General features: G+C 36.4%; 1 protein-coding gene across 1 annotated transcript in view; it reads left to right on the top strand.

The window, feature by feature from the left end:
• Nucleotides 1–24,545, top strand: part of YWHAE (tyrosine 3-monooxygenase/tryptophan 5-monooxygenase activation protein epsilon) — a 36,833-nt gene continuing 12,288 nt past the window's right edge. Inside the window, exon 1 of the mRNA XM_010978914.3 lies at nucleotides 1–177. Within this exon, the coding sequence (XP_010977216.1) occupies nucleotides 114–177 (64 nt within the window). The 5' untranslated portion in view covers nucleotides 1–113. The remainder of the gene's footprint in view (nucleotides 178–24,545) is intronic.

Genomic DNA, 24,545 nt, shown 5'->3' on the forward strand with positions numbered 1-24,545 from the left:
CGGATTGAGGCGCCGCCATTTTTGCTGCCCGGACGCGGAGCAAGAGGCTGAGACCGTCGGAGACGCTATCCGCTTCCATCCGTCGCGCAGACCCTGCCGGAGCCGCTGCCGCTATGGATGATCGGGAGGATCTGGTGTACCAGGCGAAGCTGGCCGAGCAGGCTGAGCGATACGACGGTGAGTTGGGGGGGCAGTGGGGGGCTGGAATTCTCGGACCCTCTGCCACCGCCCACAGAGGCCGGGAGCAGGAGACAAAATGGCGGCATCGTCTCCGAGCCTGGCCCAGGGACGTGGATTTGGGAAGCAGGAAATGGCCTGTGGGCTCCCGGACTGGTGGGAGGCTGCAGGCCTAGGAATTTGACCCCTTCGGCGTCCTCGGCTGCAGACACTCGCGAGCTAGGAGTCTGAGGCGATAGGGTGGAGGGATTGGTTGTAAAATGGCGGCTGGGGGGAGGGCGAGTCCCGGGGCGGGGGAGGGGGAGGAGATGGCGGGTGCTGTCTCCGGGTGAGCAATCCCCAGGGGAGCCTCTGGGCCGGTCTTGGGACATGGTGAACAATTGGGTGAGGTGATGGGGGAAGAAACACCCGCCACATGGGGGAGAGTGGCGACAGAGAGCTGTAGCGCGGGCGCCTTTCAGGGAAATATGGCGGGTGGGGGCGGTGGCTTTTCCCCGGAGGCCCAATGTGGGGCGGCGGCTGTGGAGTCTCACAAAGGAGAACCCTTGCAGGCGGAGGGCTTCTTTGGGCTTGTGGTGGGGGGCAGTCTGGGGGAAGGGTGGGGGAAGGGGAGAGAATGGGAATCACTGCAGTTCATCCTTGGGCGGAGGCCAGCTGAGATGCTACGATCGGATTTCCTTCCGTAGGAAGGCACACCTTGTAGCGGGGTTTTTTAAGCTCCGTTCAACGTCGCCTTTTTTGGGGGGTGTCTAGAAAAACGTCCCTTACGCTCCCTTTCTTCGGACTTATCCCAGAGAGCCTGAAGTTCTGTAGTCATTTTCTGTCTACATAAGCTGTGGGTTCTGGTGGATGGAACACTGAAACAGTGAACAGGAAACAAGGAGATCATGACCCATCGTCCCTTTCCCATGCCTGTGCCTCAGTCTACCGTTTTTCTTTTAAGCGATGACTTTCTTATTTACATTCAGCATTATGACGGATGGAAAGACCTGTTGAAAAATAAAGTTTTTTCAAATAATGTACAGTAACTGTATTTTGGTTGACTTCCGTGGCTTGGAATGCGTGTTCGTACTTCATTGGGGATCTTAACCTACCCCCGAGCACTCAGGAGAGGTTTGGGTTTTTGGATTACTTACATGGGGATCCCAGCGGATCCTATTTTCTTTTCTCCATATTAAATAAATGGCCTTATGTACAGATTTGAACAATTGTTCTTTGTTCATTGCTCCCTTGCCCCAAAGGTTCCTTAGTCATTTTTCAGAACTTTATCGAAATGACCATTGTCTGTTTAGTCAGTCCCAGGCTGCTGCTTTTTTAAATTGCCCCTCCCGTCCCGGGTCCTCTCCCCTGTCCCCCATTTTGGACCTAGGTGCTTGAATTACTCCTACATCCGTTAAACTAGTATTATCAAAACAAAAAATCATATATATGGTTTTTGTGGTTTTAACACTGTGGTGGGGAATCAAGTTTCAGTGATCTTTAGACTTTTTCTTAATTAAGCCACTAATTTTTCAAAATTCCATGTGGGGACCTTGCTTTCCTTGAATGCCAGTTTGGTCATGTGAATAGCCTCAGGGCTAGTCCCAGTGTATCATCATAAATTAAGATCCAGGAATTTGAAAATTGGGAGAAAAGATCTCAAACTCAAATTTAGGAAAGATCACTAAATTTCGTTTTGTAAATCCTTTAATTGTTAATTGTATTCAGTATTTGTGTTGATAGGTTCTTGCTGGGAGGGAGAAAGGAGTAAGATGGAGAAGTACAGCTCAAGGTCAGATATGTCTTTATTTCAGTGTTTAGAAGTCAAACAATGTAGGTGTAATGAAGTTTTTGTAATGAAGTTTTTTTCTTCTTTCCCCTCATGCTCCAAATAGGTTACCCTCAATCTACCAGTGCCCTTGGCGTGAAACTCGAAATTATATTTGAGTGCCTTCTCTTCTGTAGGGATTTAGGCTCTGAGTAAACCTGCTGTGATCACCAAAAAGGACGTGGAGGAAGGTTTTTTTTTTTTTTTTTTTAAAGAACTTGTTTTAAAACAACTGATTTGGAAGCTAATGATTGTAGCTTCCAAATAAATGACAGTTCAGCGGTAACCATATTTTGGAATTCAATGTTGAGGATTTTTGACCAAAGGCCTTTTTGGTTATTCAGCTCAGGACTCTAAACAGAGCTACACCCTTAATATTGTTTAAACATTAGGTGTCTCTTTCAAAGGGATCTGCCAGGTGGGGAGGAACTCCTGTGACTGTTGGCACAAGATAGGGAGAGATTCATTGGAAAGGAGGAAGAGGAAGGCAGTCATTGGGAATCAGCCTCTGTAGGAGTGTTCACTCTTTTATTGGGTGCTGTAATTCAGTTTTGTTTGTGGTGACAAAAGATGATTCCATATTTAGTTACCAAATAATTTATCAGGTGTGGGGAGTGAAAGAAGGTGAAGAGTGCATTTGAATTTGCTTTGGGGTGTTTGGATATAAATACTGGCTTTTCTCTTTGTTCCTGCTGTACCTTTGTCTTCTCTTTTGCATGCTGTGTTGAACCTAATATTTAAGCTTTTTTGTTGCATCATTTAACTCTGTCCTGGGGAATTGGAATCAATTGATAAGGATTATTTAATGGTATTGGAGGAACAGCTAAGCTGTGTTGGGGAAAAGGACAATCTGAGGTTGCAAATAGGAAATACTGAAGTTTGGGGCTAGGACTGTTCACTTGGAAGTTAAACCCAATATCTGATCATGTAACAAAAAAGTAGTCTAAGGAATAGTTTTTATATCATTCATAGCCATGTTAAGCAAGCCCATCACCTTTTAGCATTCCAGAACTAAGTCTTAACTTCCCATGCTGCGTGAACCGTGTTAGTAAAGAAAAGTGGAGAATATAGAGGGAGAAAAATGAGTACTTTTTGCATTTTTTGAGAGTAGAAGGTCAGCAGAAACAACATTTGAGTTGCAGAGTAGGTGCTTGTGTTGTCCTTTCCTCACGTTTCTTCTCCCTGTGATTATTGGCTCCATATGAAGTAGGGGTAAAATTTTGACAGTCACGTTTGATTCACTGTGAATGCACACCAGGAATGCATCGGTTCTGAGCCACTTGAGAGCTGTCCTTTTAAAGCACCATAGCTTCACCTCTAGTTTATTCTGGTAGTCAGTGAAGGGTGAGGGGCATGTTTTGAATTAACTCCTTCATACACGTCTTACTAGGGGGGAAAAATGGGTAAGAGTAGATTAACTTTAGTAATGAATTTGAAAGCATTTATCAACTCTTTTGACTATGGGCCAGTAATAATTTCTATTATTGCTATTTCTGTTAGTGGAGTTAACTTTATTGAATACATATTTTTCCTCCTGCCTAAACGTAAGCAGAATTGCATAATGCAGTTTTTTTCCCTAATACAATGTCTTTTTGTGGGGGGTGTAGTTAGGTTTATTTATTTTAACAGAGGTCCTGGGGATTGAACTCAGGACCTCACACATGTCAAGCATGCAATCTGCCACTGAGCTATACCCTCCTTGGATAATGCAATTTAAAAAAATTGTTTCTAACAGGTAGTTTTTGGTCTTTGTATTTAAAGTAGATGCTCTGTTGTGTATACTTTAGACTTTTGTACAGTATTTTGCATATTGGGCATTATTTCAGTCTATTCTATTCACTTACAGATTTGTAGAATGTAATGAAATAATCATTGCAGCTTGAGGTGACGGGGTAAACTCACTGTGAACATTTCTAGGCAGCCTTTTCACCTATGTATGAAAAGGTCTCATTTGAATTCTAGTATAGGGAAGAACGCTTTACAGCAAGAGTTAAACAGCAAATTTTGGATTCAGTGAGTACAAGCAAACCTGTTGAAAGTTCATACAAACAAGCAGGCTTTTCATAATTGTTTTATAGCTTCGTCATGGTAACATGAGATATTTAAAGACTTTCTTGATTTTAACCTGGTATATATAGCAAGTGAACTTTCAGCATAGGAAATTAGTGTATCTAATTTTACAGATAAGTTTCAAATACTTCAAAAAGCTGATCTGAAAGCATGAATTTTTTTAAAGGGCCATGAGGCTGATTTTGCAGGGGTTTTTTAACTTTACATTTAAAATGTGTGTATTTAAACAGTAATTACAGGTGTAGGGTAAATGTTAAATTTTTGAACTTTGTATAATGGCATGTTTATATAGAACTTAACTTTTCACAGACAACTTTCACAGAATTTTTTACTTTATGTAACACTGAAGTAGGTAATGTTACTTCCATTTTATGGTTCAGGAAAATGAATTTGAGAAGATTTAGTGATTTTTTTTTCTTCTCCCTGTATCACATGACTAGTCGGCGAGTATATGGCAGAGCCAGAACAAATGTCTGCTGACCTTTAGACCAGTAATCTGTTTCTTCTGAGCCACTCACAAAGACCTATGTGTAACTAAATCTGGTGTTGACTCCGGGGGCAGGGGGGGCTTATTTTTTAGCAATTGCTTCATAATATGTCTTGGTATTTATGACTTGACTGGTATCCATTGTAAATAGATAAAAGTATCTTCATGATTTTTTTTTCTAATTTTAATTTTATTTATTTGGGAGGGGAGGTAAACAGGTTTATTTTAATGGAGGGACTGGGGATTGAACCCAGGACCTTGTGCATGCAAAGCACATACTGTACCACTGAACTATACTCTGCCCTTGTATTTTCATGCTTTTCTAAAGAAACTTTCTTTCAAAACAAGGCACAGTTCATTAATTGAGAGTGAGGGATTTTGTGTTTGCATTTAGTTTTTTGGTTTGTTACAGTGTATTGGGATATGACTAATACCGTACATTTCTGTAAAGTACTTCTGAAAGTTTCTCCCTGTCACCTTTGTCTTAATGGATGCAGCCCTTAAATTAATGATGTAGTCATAAAACTTTCAGGAGATGGGGAAGGTTGGCAGATGATTCACAAATGTGTTCCAAATAGTAGCCTAGACAGCTGTCAGACAGAATCCGTTTAAGGGTAGTGGGAAACAGGAACAAAATTATAAGCTCAGAAGCTCACTTAAGTTTACTAAAATGTACTACTTGCCATAATAATAAAAGAGCCATCATAATTTATCCAAATCAGAATACTTTAACATGAGGGGTGCCAATTCACAATTGTGCTGGGACAGTCAGCATAAACTGGAAGTATCCTGAGCTGCAATCTTGCCCTGTGGTCATCCTCCTTAAGATCATTTGTTGCTACTAGTTGTCTCATTTAGGTTCGTATGAAAGTTTCCTAATTTTTGTCATCACTGCACCACAGAGATATCTTAGATCTGAGTCCTCAGAATATTGGTTTTCTTCTTTCAGATTAAGTTAACATTTGGTAGGACATAAGACAAATTAAGAAGACAATGAAAGCTTTCCTCCTCTGAGTCTCCTCTCTCCTCAAATGGAAGCTGGAAAAGTCAAGGATATGGTGGTTGCTGAAAATAGAGCTTGCTAGCATACTAACTAGTCAATCTGACTGATAGTGTCAAAGACAAGTGTGCTGGTTTTGTGTTTGTCTACCTTGAGCTGTGTTTAAAAATACTTGATTTAGGTGTTATTAGCAGTATCTGTCTTAAGCTCAGAACTTCTTTCCTTAAATACATTTTGAGGTATCACCCAAGCTTCGTTATGACCATTATGTTTAGAACACCAAATCCTGTTATAGTTTAGAAAACATATGACCCACATAACCATGATCCTGGTTTATCTTTTTTGAAGTTAAATCTTGAATTTACTGCCCTTCCAAAGACCCATCACAGTAGGTAGGTGGATATGTTACTGGTATGCTTGATGTGTGATCAGGTCAGGATTTTATCTAGCCAAAGCAGTGTGAAATTTAACTGTTTTCTTCACTTATATATAAAATTTGGAGGACACATGTTACGCTATGAGTAAGAATTGTGACTACTTCATACTTTGACAGATAGGGTGTAGTGCAGAGAGCCCTTGGTATCATCTGGATTCCTTATCTGTAGAATGGGGATAAATAATGTTTACCTTGCTTGCAAAAATTTACAGTTATGAATATGTGGGATTTTGTAAACTGCAGAGTGTAATTGTCAGATAGTATCGTGAAAAAATTCTATTACTCATTGTCAGAGATGAAGTAAATATTTTTGCTGATCTGTATTCATATTAGAAGATAGTCTACCTTTTTTGAGTTATTGTTAGCAAGCATACTCATGGGTTTAAGTCTCCAAGTTACATTTGCGTAAAGAAAGATTAGTTCTCAAAACAAAACTCTTAATCTTAACTCACCTGAAAAACTGCGTATCTACTCAATGAAGGTTGTTCAAATTTATTCCCAAGCAATATAATGTATACTTTGACCATGTTGAACTGCTAACATAGATCTATTGATGTTAATTCCAGGTTAACATTCAGGAGGATATACTTATTTATCCCCTTAGCAAATATAACATCTGTTGTCTATGAATTTGGGATGAAAGATTCCATAGTACAAAGATGTAAAAGTAAATCAGTGTTAAAATATTTGCATGTTTTAGCAGTCTCAGATTACTGACTAGGAAAAAATACTACATATAGCCAATTTCGTGAAATGTGATTCTAAAGGCTTAGTGTAAGCCTTGGGCAGTGAATGGGTTCTGATTAAAGAAAACTACCAATTAATACTACTTAATCCTTGGTGGTTAGTTATTTGAAGACATACATATAGGACCTTGGAATGGTTGTTGTGACTACCTTTGTGTTGTAGAAATGTTATGCCCTGCTTAAGAGTTTGTGATTGATTTTATTGATCATAATGGGCTAAATTATAAATTAAGTAGTACAAATTTGTAATAGGATTACCATAAAAATTTCAAAACGTGTGTCCTTTGCATCACCTAGGACAGTTATGATTTTGCTTTTGTAAATTTTCAAGTGGTATTCATTATTACAAAATATTTTTCTGTGCAGAGTAGGCCCCCTCCACATTATTATAAAATACATTATTATAAAAGTGCTGAAATTTTGATGAGGGTTTCTTGAGTGTTCAAAGACTTAGGAAAATATATCAAAGTAATAAATCAGAATAAATAGAATAATTCTTCTCCTGTATCAGTACAAGCCCTATTTCTGGTCACTTTTTTCCTGATGTATTCCAAAGCAAAATTTTAAGATTTTTTTGTTTCAGCATCTAATTCTTCAAAAATTGAGAGAAGATTTAGACTTCGAGCTCTTTTTCATCCCCCCCATACATTAAGTCATTTATCTCCCCAACCTTTTACTTTCTACCTCTACTTCCTCTGCACCTTGTCTTTTTGGTTCTTCTGCAGCTGAACACATTTGCCTGCTTGAGAGGGCAATTCTGAGGAGAAATCTGTTTTAATAGAGGGATCCCCCCCCCCCATATTGAAACTAATAGGAAAGATACCTTTGTGCAGTCAAAATTGTAGAATCTGGGTAAAAGGATGTCTTGTTTTTCTACCTCGCAGAAGCTAATTGGGGACATTTAAAAGACCTTTAAGGCTAAATGATTCCCCCCTCCTTTTTTAGGGAAGATAAAAGTTAATTTTAGAGTGAGAGGCTCCTCTGTTTAGGCTGATAGATGGAGAAAAATGGTACATATTTGAGTGTCAAGATTATTGTATTTTGAAAAGCCTTAGTATGCAAAGTATTAAAAGTAAGTTCCAAAGGCACAAATACACATTGAATGCCAACTATGTACCAAGAACTGTTCTAGACACTTGGGATTCATCAGTAAACAAAATAAGACAAAGGATCTCTTCAAGGAGCTTGTATTGCAGGGAATGTATAAATGCTTTTAGGATTATTCTTGTTAGCGTGTGTAATTAAGAGTTAATTTGAATTAGTTAATAACAATGATGTTTGATATAACACAGGGGTGTTTGCCCCTGTCTCATATCAAAGACTGTAGAAAGCTATGTTCTTTCTTCATTGACTACCAGTGTTAAGTGGTATTAACAAACTGAAAAGTTTCCTAAAAAATTATTTTTCTTGACTCTCTGATAATAAAACTGTAACAATACCATCTACTATTTACTGACGGCTATTCCAGGTGCTTACCATTCTCCCAATCCTCAAAAACAACCCTGCAAAGTAGGTACCACCCATTTTACAGATAAGGATTACAAGAACCTTAGGAAAGTTGACAACAGTAGGTAACATCACTGCAATTAAGCCAGTGATCTTCACTCCCAAGCTGATACTCCATCCACTTCCATACTTGTATATAAATTATTAGTCCAAACCACTTAAAGCTCTATTTCTGTTCCTTATATTTTAGTTTTATAGCTTAAAGTTTGCTTTAAATAGTCACTGTCTTAATTTCCATTCAGTGTTTAACTTTCTTATATGAAGAAGACAGAAGGGTATGTAGGTTTGAGTATATTTTCCAGTGAAAAGGCAACAAGAAATAGTAGAATGTGCACTGGACCAGAAGTCATTAAATTTAGGGGATGTCTGTCACGTCTGTGTTTTCTCTCTTGACTGTCCCTTCAGTTATTTTGCTAAGTTACAGGGTCTTTTTTTCTTATCTGCATAACAGATTTCTGAAAACTATTTTATACAATGAATTTGCAGGCTGAAACTTTTTTTTTTTTTAAAATATTTGCCTTGTGACCAACAGAGTGAAGGGCTATAAAAACAAGTCTAAATTCAGCTGTAGGTTGTTTCTACAACTTTGGGTCCTACTCCAGTTAGCTAAGCCACTGGTTCATTTACTAGAGGAACTCCCATTCTCCAAATTTGTGTTTATATTCCTACTTGTGTTCAATGAATTACAAAGTTGAGCCAAATGAAATTGCCAAGTTCAGCCATTTTTGACCTACAAAAATGGTCATTTTATATGGTCCAATGTAACATTGTGGTTGGAAGACCTGAAAGGTGAGGCCTCAGTATCCCTCAAAAGGCAACAGACTTTTTTTTTTAAGGAAGCACCCGGATTGAGGGATTGTACATGAATACTTTCCCCCAGAGGATGGTTTTGTTTTTTTAGTTATCTAAATTGATTTTTACCTATTTTCACTTTCTAGGTTTGTTCTCTATTTTTTTTTCTATCTCTTAGAATAATGGATTCAAATTTGCTCTGTGTGATTCTTTTAATGCAGGACTTTTAGGGTCATTGTGGCCTGTACAGCTTCTTTTTGAACTGTGAAACATGGGGACCCCAGATATTTTGATCATTTTGGAGAAAAGGTGGTACATAAAATACTGGTACCCCCACCCCCCAGATAACGTGAGTGGAATTTAATCCTTTTTTGCTGGTTGTCAGGATAAAGAGAATGTAAAAGGCTACTGCCTTCATTGTTCTTTTCAGGACGGATTTGTGTGGTGTAATTCACAGTTGGTAAAATGCAGTTGTAGGAAAATGTTTGAATTTATTAGATTATGCAGTAGTAGCATGGTTCCTTAACTGAAACAGTAGAACTTCATTTATTAATGTGGGATTTTTCTTACTGTTTGACATTTAAAGAACTGTTAACTTTCTCCTTTCCCCTTGCTCATTGTGACAGACTTTGTTTCTTTTTGGCTTTGAAATTAACTAGTCTTTATTCCTCAACCCCCTAGCTTTTTCAGATGGCCATTTTAATATGGTCAAGTGTTAGTTATTTAATCAAGGAATAGAGGAATTAAACAGTGTTAAGCATAAGAAAAATACATTGTTCATAACTTTTATTGAGGTATAGTCAGTTTACAGTGTTACATCAATTTCTGGTGTACAGCACACTGCTTCAGTCATACATGAATACACATATATTCATTTTCATATTTTCACTGTAAGCTACACGATAATTGAATATATTTCCCTGTGCTATACAGTTTAAACTTGCTTATCTCGTAACTTCTTGATATGAGACTAAAGCTTTATAAAGGGCTGGATAAGAAAGAAACTAGGAATTCAGTGATACAGCAGTATGGCATTTTCTTCCTGTACCTTTTCAGTAGTTGACTTTTGGGGCGTGTATTTTGACCTAGGCTTTTTCCTTTAGACTGGTTGCTGGAAAAATCAGTTTTTCCTCTTCCCAACAATTAATATATACCATCAACGTGGTCCTTAGAGGCCCCCCCCCCCTTTTTCAAATCCTTTACTGCTGTACATTTTGTATGACTTTCTTTGCCTTTACCTTCATTTCAGAATGTTACTGCCAACATTTCTTTGGTCATTTTGTCTTTACCTTTGTCACACTGCATTAGTATTTTCCCAATTTTCTTTCCTCCACTTTTAAAAGCTAAAAGAACTTTGGAACACTAGAATTCTGTTTAGCAGTCTGTTTTATTTCTGTATGGCTTTGAAGATAATTAGATTCAGAGAATGTTAGATTTATGCCTATCTTAGAGGCCTTCAGTGAAGTCTGGATAGATTACCAAGTAGATTTGTTTCATTAATCAAGATGTGATTAAAGTATTAAAATGTACTCTTTTCTCTCATTTTTACTTGCCATCATTCAGGCTTTTTGAGCTTGAGAAATCTGATTTTTTTAAAATTTACTGACACTAGTGAAGCAGAGAGGAATTTAGGAGGACAGTTAATACTAAAAATAGTAGTTGGTTATGTTGCGTTAAAATTGACTTGGGCATCTCGGATATTTTCCAGGTAAACTATCTATTCAGTGTATTTTCTGTATTTTCTTTCCAGTTTATACAAATTTATATATGGAAAATCTGAAAAATCAGGTGGAAAGAAAATTTGTATTACCTGTAATTTTCTATGCAGAAGTTTTTTGTTTCATTATTTCATTATATTATATATATTTTTTGAGGTTTCTTTTTATGTATAGAACTCTATATATCTGATTTTACATAGTTTTGTATCATGGACATTTTTCTTATAAACTTTTTATTGCTGTATAACATGTCCAGACAAACTATTATGTATTTTTGGTTAGTATATTGCTAGTAACACCGCAGTGAAATACATCTAAAATATAATTTTCTGTAATTTATGTTATTTGACTAGGAGAGATTCTAAGAAATGGAATTTACTGGTCAAAATAAATGAATCTAAAGCATTTGACTTGTGTGCCCCTATTGTTCTCTTGGAAAGGCTTTTTTTTTAGTTTATAGTGCTACCAACTTTTTTTTTTTAACATTTTTTATTGATTTATAATCATTTTACAATGTGTCAAATTCCAGTGTTCAGCACAATTTTTCAGTTATTCATGGACATATACACACTCATTGTCACATTTTTTTCTCTGTGAGTTATCATAACATTTTGTGTATATTTCCCTGTGCTATACACAGTGTAGTCTGTTCTACAATTTTGAAATCCCAGTCTATCCCTTCCCACCCTCCACCCCCCTGGTAACCACAAGTCTGTATTCTCTGTCTGTGAGTCTATTTCTGTCCTTTATTTACGCTTTGTTTTTGTTTCTTTGTTTGTTTTTGTTTTTGTTTTTTAGATTCCACATATGAGCGATCTCATATGGTATTTTTCTTTCTCTTTCTGGCTTACTTCACTTAGAATGACATTCTCCAGGAGCATCCATGTTGCTGCAAATGGCATTATGTTGTCGGTTTTTATGGCTGAGTAGTATTCCATTGTATAAATATACCACATCTTCTTTATCCAGTCACCTGTTGATGGACATTTAGGCTGTTTCCATGTTTTGGCTATTGTAAATAGTGCTGCTATGAACATTGGGGTGCAGGTGTCATCCTGAAGTAGATTTCCTTCTGGATACAAGCCCAGGAGTGGGATTCCTGGGTCATATGGTAAGTCTATTCCTAGTCTTTTGAGGAATCTCCACACTGTTTTTCATAGTGGCTGCACCAAACTGCATTCCCACCAGCAGTGTAGGAGGGTTCCCCTTTCTCCACAGCCTCTCCAGCATTTGTCATTTGTGGATTTTTGAATGACGGCCAGTCTGACTGGTGTGAGGTGATACCTCATTGTAGTTTTGATTTGCATTTCTCTGGTAATTAGTGATATTGAGCATTTTTTCATGTGCTTTTTGATCATTTGTATGTCTTCCTTGGAGAATTGCTTGTTTAGGTCTTCTGCCCATTTTTGGATTGGGTTGTTTATTTTTTTCTTATTGAGTCGTATGAGCTGCTTATATATTCTGGAGATCAAGCCTTTGTCGGTTTCACTTGCAAAAATTTTCTCCCATTCCGTAGGTTTTCTTCTTGTTTTATTTCTGGTTTCCTTTGCTGTGCAGAAGCTTGTAAGTTTCATTAGGTCCCATTTGTTTATTCTTGCTTTTATTTCTTCTAGGAGAAAATTTTTTAAATGTATGTCAGATGATGTTTTGCCTTGCTACCAACTTTTGAATGCACACAGTACATTACTTTTTTTTACTACAAAAACTCATGTATTTAAAATTTTTAAACTTTAGTTAAGATGTGAAATGTAGTTTTCCCCACTTCTTACATTTTTTAAATTATAAAAGTTAAAATTAAATGTACAAAAGTTAAATAGTAAAGCCTTATCAAGTAAATATTGACAGCTATTTCAGCACGCTGGAAGTAACTATTGTTAGTTTGAATATACTTTTAGAATTTTCTCTTTGCTCAAGTGCTCTTGCATATTTTAACACAAACATATCTTGTTTTATTGACTCTAACATATAAGCATAACATGCCTCATTATTTTATATACATTAATAAAAGTGCTAACTGCCTTTTATGATAGGTCATTGACTAAGAAAAATCTGGATTTCAGAGACGTTAATGTAAAAGATGTTTTCTAAAATACACACACATAGAATATATACACATTATATACTGTATTCTTTCATAGAAATAACACTATATGTTATTCAGCAACAAGCCTTTTTCCCTCAACAAAACATTGTGAATATAGAGTCACTGAGTGCTTATTAAAAATTTAAGCATTTGATTTGTACTCCAAATTTAATACATATCTCCAGGTATACAGCTGGGTTTGACTAGATAACTTTATAGAGCTCCCTTCAGAGGCTTTCTCAGCTGTTCAGCAGGTAAGTAATTGCCAGAGACCCAGTGTTTGAGAATATGGGAAATTCTATGTCAATACTGCATAGTTTTTAGTTTGATTTTTGTTAAACTTTTAACAGACAATGGTAATAGTTATATGGATGTATTTGCCTAAGTACAGTATTAGAAGATTACTACTGCTTTACAAATGAGATACCGAATATAACTTTAGGTTTAAATTTGTCTATAAGTGCTAGTAAGTTTAATCTCATTTTAAAATATTGTCAGTTAACTGTTGGTTTTTTGAGTGGCAGTGCATACCTTATGGATGGACCTTTTACTGTCTTCTCTTCATTTACTGTAGCTTGATGATGTCACTTTTCCGTTTATCTGCCTCTGTATTTTTATGTTACATTTTGATCAGTTGATATAATTAGGAATACTCTTCTTCCCTTTTCACAAGCATTCCTAAAGACCTCTTTAAATCCATCCTTGAACTTTTTAATAAGTAGATTTTGGAAATGTTTCCCCTTGTGAATGGTAAAATGATACCTAATATAGAGGAATTTACTAGGAGTTCAGCTTTAAGGAAAACTGGGGCTAAAGACAGGGATGATTATTGCCAACTTCTGTGATACAGAAATTTTAGAGAAGGGGGAAACAAAGGCTGTAGTTGTCAGGGAAAATTTGAGCAATGGATGATATAGTCACTGGGGTGGATAAGATTTGGATGGTGGCAAGTTCTTTCGGATATATAATCAAAGGTACAGGTAAGAGATTAAGCATATGAGGCCTAAGAATGGAATATCAGGGCTAGAAAGAAAAAATGGAGCCAGATAATACAAAAAGCTTTATTAGGTTTAGATTCTAAGTTCTGTGTTCTTTATTTAGCTCATTACTGCTTCAAGCACATTAACATTCCTTTAAATGCTTACATCATCCTGGATTCCTGTTTGTTTTTAAATCTCATTAAGATGCAACCAAAGAAAAGGGTTTGAGGGGGGAGTATTTTTAATGACTGAAACAAGACAGGTCTAAAACCGCAGCTTCTGGAAGAACGATTTGTTCTTGCTGGTCTTGTATCTCTCCTTGAACTTGACTGTAGCGTGTTGTCAGGCATTGCGTTTGAGAGCAGGGTCTCTGAAGACATCCTTGTTGACAGCAGTTTTGTCCAAGGGGATGTCCACAGAGTACCTTGTGGGCATGAGGCAATTATAATATAAATTTTCATGAAAGAGTTGATCTTTGACCTCTTAGTGATTTTCATCTTGCTTAGCAAAGAAAAGGATTTTCATGTATTGAGTTCCTGTTATGTGCCAGAGAATATATGATGCAGTCTCATTTTAACTCTCATAACCCCATGAACGGTGGGTTTCTTCCAAGTTGTAGGTAAGGAAACAAGTTCATAGAGGTTAAGTGACATACATCAAATAGCATGTAAATAAATACCTAAGCCAGAAGGAAAATCTCATCTGAATCTTTCTGTCTATAAATGTGTTGTTTTTCTACCATACTGTTTCCCAAAGTGTACGTGTCTTTTGATCCACCTAGTGAGAGTATGAATGATACGTAGATATGACAATAGTGAAAATGTTACTGGATAAAATAAGATATAGTTCAGTGGTAGAGTGCATGCTTAGCATGCACGAGGTCCTGGGTTCAAGCCTCAGTACCTCGATTAAAATAAATTAAGTAAAAACCTAATTACCTCCAACCCCCCCCCAAAAAACCCCCACAAAAAAAGACCTCTTGAGAGAGGTTTCCCAGACCTGTTTTGTTTCAGTATCCTGTTTGTTTCTTTCACAGTACTTAACAAAAGTGTACTTAGATGTCAAATTTATTCGGTCCACTTTAAGCCATTTAAACCTTTGCTTAAGGAAAGATCTCAGAGGTGGCTTCCAAATCTGTTTACTAAGATTATTCCCTCTTTTATAACTCTTCTTAACACACTTAAACTGCATTTCATAATATTTTATTGGTTTTTACAAAACAGAACTAGTGATTATTACTATATAGCATTTTATATACCTAGGAAATATAAGTGGTATAAGACTCCTGAGGCTACAAACATCAGGTTTTTATTGCATCCTTAGATCCTTTCCACATTATTTACTATTGGAATTAAAGTAGTTAAGAATTTTTAATAGATGGAATTATGATTTTGAGTAATATAAAATCTTAAGTTGATTTTGGTACCTCGTAGAACTCTGGAAACACACTCATACAAGTGCAGAAAACCTTTTAAAGTGATGGCATCACAAACTTTCTGCAGACTTAAGCTGCTGAATTATTAGTGATAAAACTAAAATTGTCAAATTTGGCAGGAATTTAACATTTAACAACCAATATAAGTTTAGCTTTCTGAGAATATTTTGTAATCAGTAATCTGATACGCTTATTAGAGGATAGGTCTGTCAAAAATCTTGTTCTAGGAGGGAGGGTATAGCTCAGTGGTAGAGTGTGTGCTTAGGATGCATGAGGTCCAGGTCTTGGGTTCAGTCTCTGGTATCTGAGTCAATAAAAGTAAATAAATAAATAAATCCAATACCACCCCCAAAAGAAAAAAACATCATGTACCATAGGGTTCATACTGAATTTCTTAGTTTCTGTGGTTAACTGATAATACTTGCCCTTAAAATTGTCCAAATCAAATTTCTTTCTCATGCTTTATGATACAGAGCTGTTGGTGCTGAGAGTATTTGTCAGTGTAATACAGAAAATGAATGGTTTTAGAAAAAATTTGGCTCCTGTCTGTGTATTCCTAAATTAATTACAGCAGTCATTGCTACCAATATACTCGAATCTTTAAAAAACCTCTTAAGACAAGGTGTTCTCATTGAATTATCTATATGAATTGATTGTTTAGTGTTTGTCCAAATTTTGGTTAGCTGGTAATTTCATTCCTTGGAGGTTATCTAAATCCATCAGATCATCTGAAAGCAGCATAACACCTGGACATTGACATAGGTAACTTTTAACAGAAATGCCCTCACAGATTTCATGAGATAGAAGTATCTGAGTGAAGACTGCTTCTCTTGTGTAAATCTAGTCAAACATTTTCTGTGACTTCTTTTACATAAAAATTTGTATGGTAAATGCCTCTTTGATTTTAGTACCTTGGAATTTTTTTTCCCCAACGAACTTGCATATTTCTTATTGACTACAGTAAAAACAGTTTAACTTGGGACATTTTAAGTCGTTGCTTTGATTGTTATTAACTGTAGACAAAAAGTTGTGGTCTGTATTAATTAATTGTCCATAATTCCTATGCCCTTAATTATCTCTGCCCTTATAAGTAATGTCTTGATTTGACTTGACAGCTTTTTTTTTTTTTTATCTTAATGTGGTTTCATTGGCTTTTTTTAAAGATACGTTTAGACACTGTAGTGCACCCTCCCCCTCTTTTGCCAGCATCTGTACTTGGGCAGTAGGGTTATGTGAGCTATTTTGGCCAGTGAAATGTGAGCAGAAATTACATCTGTAAGTGTGTGTAGAGGCAATGAAAAACACTTTCCTGATTCTTCTGTTTCTCCTCTTGCTTCTTTGACTAGGGAAGCCTCAAGTACCAAATGGTTACAGCCCCAAGATGGTGGACTCTCACAGTTGAGAAAGAAACCTTTGTTGTGTCAAGCCTCTCAGATTTGGGGAATAATTTGGTTCCCAAGCACATCTGTCTTATCCTTTGGGAATACAGAATTATCAGTCACAGTTCAGAAAAGTTTGAAAACATATTTACTGTTTCTTCTGTGCTTTCAATTTTGAGATGTTAAGTAGCTTTTATCCAGGCCTCCCTGCTTTTCAGAATCTTAGGAGAGGCAGAGCTGTTTCAAAATTATATATGCCAGCTTCTCTAAAGATGAATAAAATCATCCTTTGGCTGGTATGTTAAATATGTGCTTGCTATATGAAGGACATTATGCTTTCATGGCATGCCTCAATATGAATGAATCATACAGAGGTATACAGCACTTACCCACTGTGCAGACTAAGTGGTGGAGTTCTTTTCATTCCTTTATTTCTAAACCAGTTCTTTTTGGAACTAAGCGGAACTAAGCATTGAGATTTTAAGGGAGACATTCATCACATTAAGTTCTCTGGCCAGTCTAAGCTCTTTCATCTTAGGTCTTTGAGTTCTCCTTCAGCCTAGTTCCTCTCTCAGTACTCTGGCACCGGTCTGGTTTTTTGCCTTTTATTCATTTGGGAGCCACTCTCTCTCCCCTGAAAATGCAGACATCAGGTTTTCCCTTCCTGCTGTACTTCTCTTCCCCCTTTTAGCCCAGAAGGCACCAGTATTTTTCCTACATATGATGCAAGAACCATTCATCTTCATACATCCCAGCTTTCAGTGTTAAGTTTCTCTGATAATCATAAGGTGTGAATGTTCTTATAATTTAAACAATGGATGCTGACACTCTTCTTAGTTTGCCTTCCCTTTGTTATGAAGGGATAAAATACATTTTTCCTCAGCAGCTGGGAAAATATTTCAAGATATTTGGTTTCTTCCTCTTGCTGTTCTCTTCTAGTACAGAATGACTTTCTGTGGTGATTCTTTTCATTGTATTTATCTTTGTTCCAAGCTTTTTAGTTATTTTGTAAAGTATAAGATAGTCATGTGGTAAAAAAAGTAAACTCAATGTTAGGGAACTAGTGGCATTTTAATGAAAAGCACAGCTTTTCACTGCTACTTCTAATTTAACAATAGATCTTCCTCTTTTGAAAAAGTGCTCTCATTTAGTAGAAATACTATATCTTGGGGGAAGACTTCCCTATATGTCAGTCCAAATGTATGCATTTAAAATATATTCTGATAGATCACAAACTAACAGTTTAAAAAAAAAAAAACCATGCCTGACAACTAATAATTGGCCCAGAGAGATTTTTAACAAGGTAATTTTTATAATTACAACAGATGGATTTTACAGAGTTTTACAATTTACAGAGGTACCTTTCTCTCCCCCCTTCGCTTTTCCTGTGATAGTTCTGCGTCACCCCTGAGATAACTGCATTCTTTCCATTTGACATAGTGATTTGGGAAGCTGGCCTTTTATGCATGCCAGAAATAAATTTATTGTCTTCAGTTTCTTCTCATGTTGGGTCTTTGGAGGAGGTCTTTTCAACAATCCCCAGGGAACTGAAGATTATCATCATGTCTGTCATCTGGATTACTTTTCATTGTGAAGGAGACAGAGTTTGGACAGCTACTTAGTTCATCTCAGTCTTGTGTGTGTGTGTGTTAAAATACACATAACAAAATTTACTATCTTGGCCATTTTAAAGTATATTTCACTGGTGTTAAGTATGTTCACAATTTTTTTTTGCAACTCCTCCTGTCCATCTCTATAATTCTTTTCATCTTGTAACACAGAAGCTCTGTCCCATTAAACAGTAACATCTCATTCTCCTCTCAGCCCCTGGAAACTGTTATACTTTCTTTATGAGCTTGACGAATATAAGGATATCATATAAGTGAAATTGTAAAGTATTGTCTTTTTGTGACTGATTCATCCATGTTGTAGCATATTGCAGAATTTCCTCATTAAACATTTTTTTCGGTGGGGGAGTGGGTATAGCTCAGTTGTAGAGCACATGCTTAGCATGTGTAGGGTGCTGGGTTCAATCCCCAGTACCTCCATTAAAAATTTTATTTTTAGTTGAAGTATAGTTGATTTACAACGTTGTGTTAGTTTTTGGTGTACAGCATAGTGACTCAGTTACACATATATATTCTTGTTCATTGTAGGTTATTAACAGGATACTGAATAAAGTTCCCTGGGCTATACAGTAGGACTTTGTTCAGAATTTCCTTACTTTTTATAGCCAATAATATATTCCACTGCATGTATACGCTACATTTTGCTTATCCATTCATCCATCGATGGACACTTGGTTGCGTCCATGTTTTAGCTGTTGTGACTAGTGTGCTATGAAGGTATCCAGATATCTCTCTTCAAGACCCTGCTTTCAGTTCTTTTTGACATATACTCAGAAGTGGAATTGTTGGGTCATATGGAAATTCTGTTTAAAATAATTTTTTCAAGGAACCTCCATACTGTTTTACACAGCAGCTGTACCATTTTATATGCCCACCCATAGGGCACAGGGTCTAGTTACTCCACATCCTTGCTAACACCTGTATTCTTATTTCTTGATAGTGGTCATCCTAATGGATGTGAAGTGGTAGATCATCTTAGTCTTTTAAATAGATAAAGAGCTAGGTTATTTTCTTAACTGCTTTGCTCTAAATGAGTCCCAAGGGGCTTTTGATTTTGAATCAAATCTGGTTATTGTATAAAATGGCACTTTGTTTTAGACAAATTCTGTTACGATACCACATGTGAAATCTAAAAAAATACAACAAACTAGTGAACATAAAGAAGCAGACTGACAGAACAAACTGGTGGTTACCAGAGAAAGGGGCAATGTAAGAGTTGGGGAGTAAGAGGTATAAACTATTAGGTATAAAATCAGCTACGAGGATGTATTGTACAGCATGGGGAATATAGCCAATATTTTGTAGTAATAATGGAATGTAACCTTTAAAAATATGAATCAGTATATTGTTCACCTGTAACTAATAATATTGTTCAGTAACTATACTACAGTTTTAAAAAACAGCACTTTGCTTTGCTTTGTTATAGATTGGCTTGATGGGCTTTTTTTTCACCCCATCCTTTTTTTTTTTTAAAACACCGATCATCACATTTCCATATAAAAGACAAATTATAACCCTTCACATTCGCATTCCCTTTGTCTTTTTTTGATAATCTAAAGCAGGTGAATTGGTAAGAATTCTAGACAACAGTGTACCAAGTTCTCAGAATATCCCCAAATGCCTTGACTTTTGTATTATGAAAGGGTATTGATCTCCATTAGTCATTTCATATACAGGATTCAAGATCAGATCATATAGTACTAGATGACCTAATACTATTAAGTCCCTAAGATACCATAGTCTTGTTAATTGGAAATATTAGAGTGTACTATAGACACTTTGCTGAAGTTTGATAACATAGGACACCTATGCTGAATTCCCCTTTATATATTTAATAAACAGACCTCAGATCTTCAGGATGATTCTTTGGGTCTCAGACTTCTTTATGGATATAACTAAATATTCTTCTAAATAGAATGGGCTGCAGAAAAAGGCCCTGTTGAAATTGCTGAGAATAGACTAGAATCTCTAGTTCTATCTAGAGGGGATCCTTAAATAGATTTCATTTATTTGTGATGTACTTAGTCAAGTGCAGAATATATTTTTCAATCTCTGTATTTGTCTTATTTTCTTCATTCTTTTATCAAATGTTTGTGTGCCATTTATGTCATTAGATACTGTCCTTTTTGGGGAATAGAAAAAGACACAGTTTATGCCATTTTAGGAAGGTAATATTTGATGGGAAGAAAAACACTGATCAATACAGAGAAATATGCACATGGGTTGGAGAGCACAGGAAAGTTTCACAGAGTAAGATGTTTGAGTTTGATCCAGAGGGATGACTAGTTAGGCAAAGAGGAAAGGTCATCATTGGTCAACTGATCACCCTTTACATAAGGCAAAGCCAAGATCTCGCCAGAACCTTGAGTGACAGACCTTTTGAAGGCAGTGTCTGATGCTGTAACCTTTCTCTTTCCTTGGGGTGATTGCCTTCAGTATTTTTGGACTTAAGGATTTGTTTCTGTGAGCACACCACTTGGAAAGTTAGTTGAATATGGTAGTTTAGAAGGAATTAAGGCACTTAAGTTACATTGGTTTGAATTCTGGTTTTACCACTGAATAGCTGTATGACCTTAAGCAAGTTACTTTGAGTTTCAGTTTTTTGTCTTTAAAGTTGGGATTATGGGTTGTAACAGCTGGCAGACATTTTTTTCCATGTTAGAAGGTGTTAAAAGTTATGGTTATGACCCTGTACTTTTTTTTTTTTTTTTGGCCACTCCACTCCGACCCTGTATACCTTGGTAGGAGGTTCGTTAATCCTATCAGTCAGTGCAGAGTCTGCTTATTTTCTCTTGACTGATTCTGAACAGTGTGCTTCCATCCTGACCTTGGATCTCATTAATTAGGAACTGTGGAATGGGCCTTGTGGTAACCTGTAGTCAGTCTGATAGGTGGAGACATGGCACCCCTTTAGATTTTGTTAAGACTGTTGAAACTCAGCAGAGACCTGTTTAACCAGCTGGTAGGGATAGCTTTGGGAGAAAAAGTTTACTGGGATGTTATAGAGCTATTAGTGGCGTGGGAATATCTGCTCTCCACTGGGCATTGGCAGTAAGTTTTTTGGAGATCTGAGGGGTTAACTTGTAGGTGGAAAAAGATGTGTTTTAAGCAGGAATGAACCACATTTTAATATTTTAAGCTTGTGTCTCTGTTGTCATTGAAGCCATTTATCTTGCATCTGTTCTTGTAAAAACAAACAAAAAGATCCCCTACAGGTGACTTCAAATCTAATGTAATATGATTAAATCAACACGCAATTCTGGAGTCGGTACCTATTGTAATCCACTGAATTTGTGATTTTGAGCAAGTTTCACCTCCACAGTTTTTGGTTTCCTTGTATAAAATGGGGCTGGTACCTATGTCAGAGGTCTATTTAGAAGATTAAATGCATTAATACATGCAGGATATTTGGAGCAATGCCTGCCGTGAGGTGTTTTATTTATAATTGAGTATTGAATGAATGTATAAATAGTTCAAAGAGCAAAACTAAGAACCAAAGCTAAATTAAAGTTGGGGTGAAAAAACATTTGACTCTTCTTCTGTCAGGATAGTCACTAACAAATAGAGGCAAGCTGATTTAATGTAATGGATGTCTAACTAGACTATTAATACAATGAAGGAGAAATGACCTGGGATGAAACAGGCTTATTAGCATTTGGTTAAGATGACCTTTGAGTTGTGAGGATTATATATTTCAGAGTTTCTGTAATAGTAGTGGTTTTCATTCAGCTACCCTTGGTCCCCAAACTATCAGAAATCCCTAAAATTATATTTTATTGCCTAAACCTCATGTACCAAACTGCCTGTACATCCACAAATAGTGATTTGACCGTGAGTTGCAGTTCTCTAGTTCATAAATTGTGACCATATCTGCTGCAAACAGATTTGACAACCTTCCCCATCCCAGAAGTGCTGAGATCACATTGATAAAATGCTGCAGAGATGATTTCATGAAATACTAGTTATGTTTGAGAAGTTTATATGACTGTAATTGGTGTTAACCTTCTGCTGATGGAGGTTTTAAGGATGTGGCCAGTCTAGAGTTTTTTTTTTTTTTTTTTTTTTTAATAAATTAGAGCCTTCACATAGTTTTGGGGTACGTTATAGAATGATGTTCCTGTTGCTGGTGTTAAAAGGATAAGGATGACACCAATGTTATCGTAAGAGTTTCATTATAGTCATAATTTGTACAAACTGATACCACTCACTGGTTGTAAAACTTTTGGGACAGTATGAAGCTCTTTCCCTCTTCTCATTAATGCTTTTATTACTATCCCTTAATCTGTTACCTTTAGGAATGGAGAAATTCTGAAGATGAAGGGCTGTGAGGAGTAGATGGGGTTTTAAAAGTAACTAACTCCTGGGGTGGGGGGATATAGCTCAGTGGTAGAGTACATGCCTACTAACGTACACAAGGTTCTGGGCTCAATCCCCAGCACCTCCATTAAAATAATTAAAAACCTTATTACCTCCTACCAAAAAAAAAAAAAAAAAAAAAAAAGTAACTCCTAAAACTCCAGTAATAAAGAGGCAAATGATCCAGCTTAAAAATTGGCAACGCATCTGAATAGATACTTTCCTAAGAGCATACACAAATGGCCAATTAGCACATGAAAAGATGCTCAACATCATTAGCTGTCAAGGAAATGCAAATCAAAATCATAAGATACCACTTCATACTCACTGGGATGACTTTAAAAAAAAGAAACTAGTAAGTGTTAGTGAAGGTATGGAGAAATTAGAATTCTCCATTGCTGGTGGAATATAAAAATGGTGCAGCCCCTGTGAAAAAGTTTAGCAGTTCCTTCCGAAAAAGTTACATGACCTTAGGGGGACAGTATAGCTTAGTGGTAAAGTGTGCTTAGCATGCACAAGGTCCTTGGGTTCAATCCCCAGTACCTCTGTCAAAATAAATAAACCTAATTACCCCTCCTCAAAAAAAAAAAAAAAAAAAAAAAGACAAAGTTACATGGCCTAACCCTACAGTTCTACTCCTTAAGTTTATATTCAAGAGACTTGAATGCATACTTACATGAATGTTCACAGCAGCATTATTCATAACAGCCAAAAATTGGAGAGTCAACTCAAATGTCCATTGACTGATGGATGGACAAATAAAATGGTATGTCCATTATAGTAAGTGGGGTATTGATAGATGCTGCACTAAGGCTGAACTTTGAAACATGCTAAATGAAAGGAGTCACAAAAGGGCAATATATTATATGAAATGTCCAGAATAGGTAAATCCATAGAATTGGAAAGTAGATTGGTGGTTGCCTAGGGCTGAGGGATTTGTGGTTAAATGGGGAATGACTGCTAATGGATATATGGAGATTTTCTTTTTCTTTTAATTTTTTTTTGGAGGTGGGGAGGGAGGTAATTAGGTTTATTTACTTTTAGAGGAGGTACTGGAGATTGAACTCAGGACCACCCCGTGCATGCTAAGCATGCACTTTACCACTTGAGCTGTACCCTCCCCTTGAGATTTTTTCAAATGATGGAAAATGTTCTAAAGTGCATTATGGTAATGGTTGCACAATTCTGTGAATATACTAAAAATCATTGAATTGTACACTTTTAAATGGGTGAGTTGTATGGTATTTAATAATAACTGCTGCTGTAGTACTGTAATTTTTTGTGCATTGTTTTGTGGCTTTCTTAATGAAGGGAATTATATACTTATGTATACTTAATTGAGTCTGGGATAGTAGAATGTCATTTAATGTTTTAAATATATCCCCCCTTACATTATAAAATTATTACATGTTCATTGTTGAAAATTTCTAAAGCATAGAAAAGTGAAGTAAATCTAAATCACCTGGGGTACTAGCCAGAGGCATATTGTTGAATCTTAATGTTATTAAATATTTGGGTATAGTTTTTCCATATATAATGTTGCAAAGCCCTATGATTTAGAAGAATTAATGGTCTTTTTTTTGTGTAGCTAGGTTACTTTTTAAATTGTTTTGTTGGGACCAGCTTATAAAAGTGAAATACTTCACTTCTGAGGCATGTTTAATTTGCTGTTAGTTTTTGAGAACTAGTATGGCAGTGAGTATGAAATAATATCCTCTTACTCCTCTGCCACTAAGTTTAGCCTTTTTTCATGGCAATGGTTAAAAAAAAAATTGGATGTTTCAAATGAATGTTTTCAGGCTCCCACCAGTCAATTAATAGTCTTAGTACCATATGCCTTAATATTTCTTTTTTTAAATGCTTCAGAATTGTATTTTTAAAAATCAGCTGTATTGGGGTAAAGTATATAAAGTACACCACTTTTCACATACAGTTCATTGTTTCG

This window comes from Camelus dromedarius, chromosome 16 (genome assembly GCF_036321535.1).
Source record: "Camelus dromedarius isolate mCamDro1 chromosome 16, mCamDro1.pat, whole genome shotgun sequence".
NCBI classification, from domain to species: Eukaryota; Metazoa; Chordata; class Mammalia; order Artiodactyla; family Camelidae; genus Camelus; species Camelus dromedarius.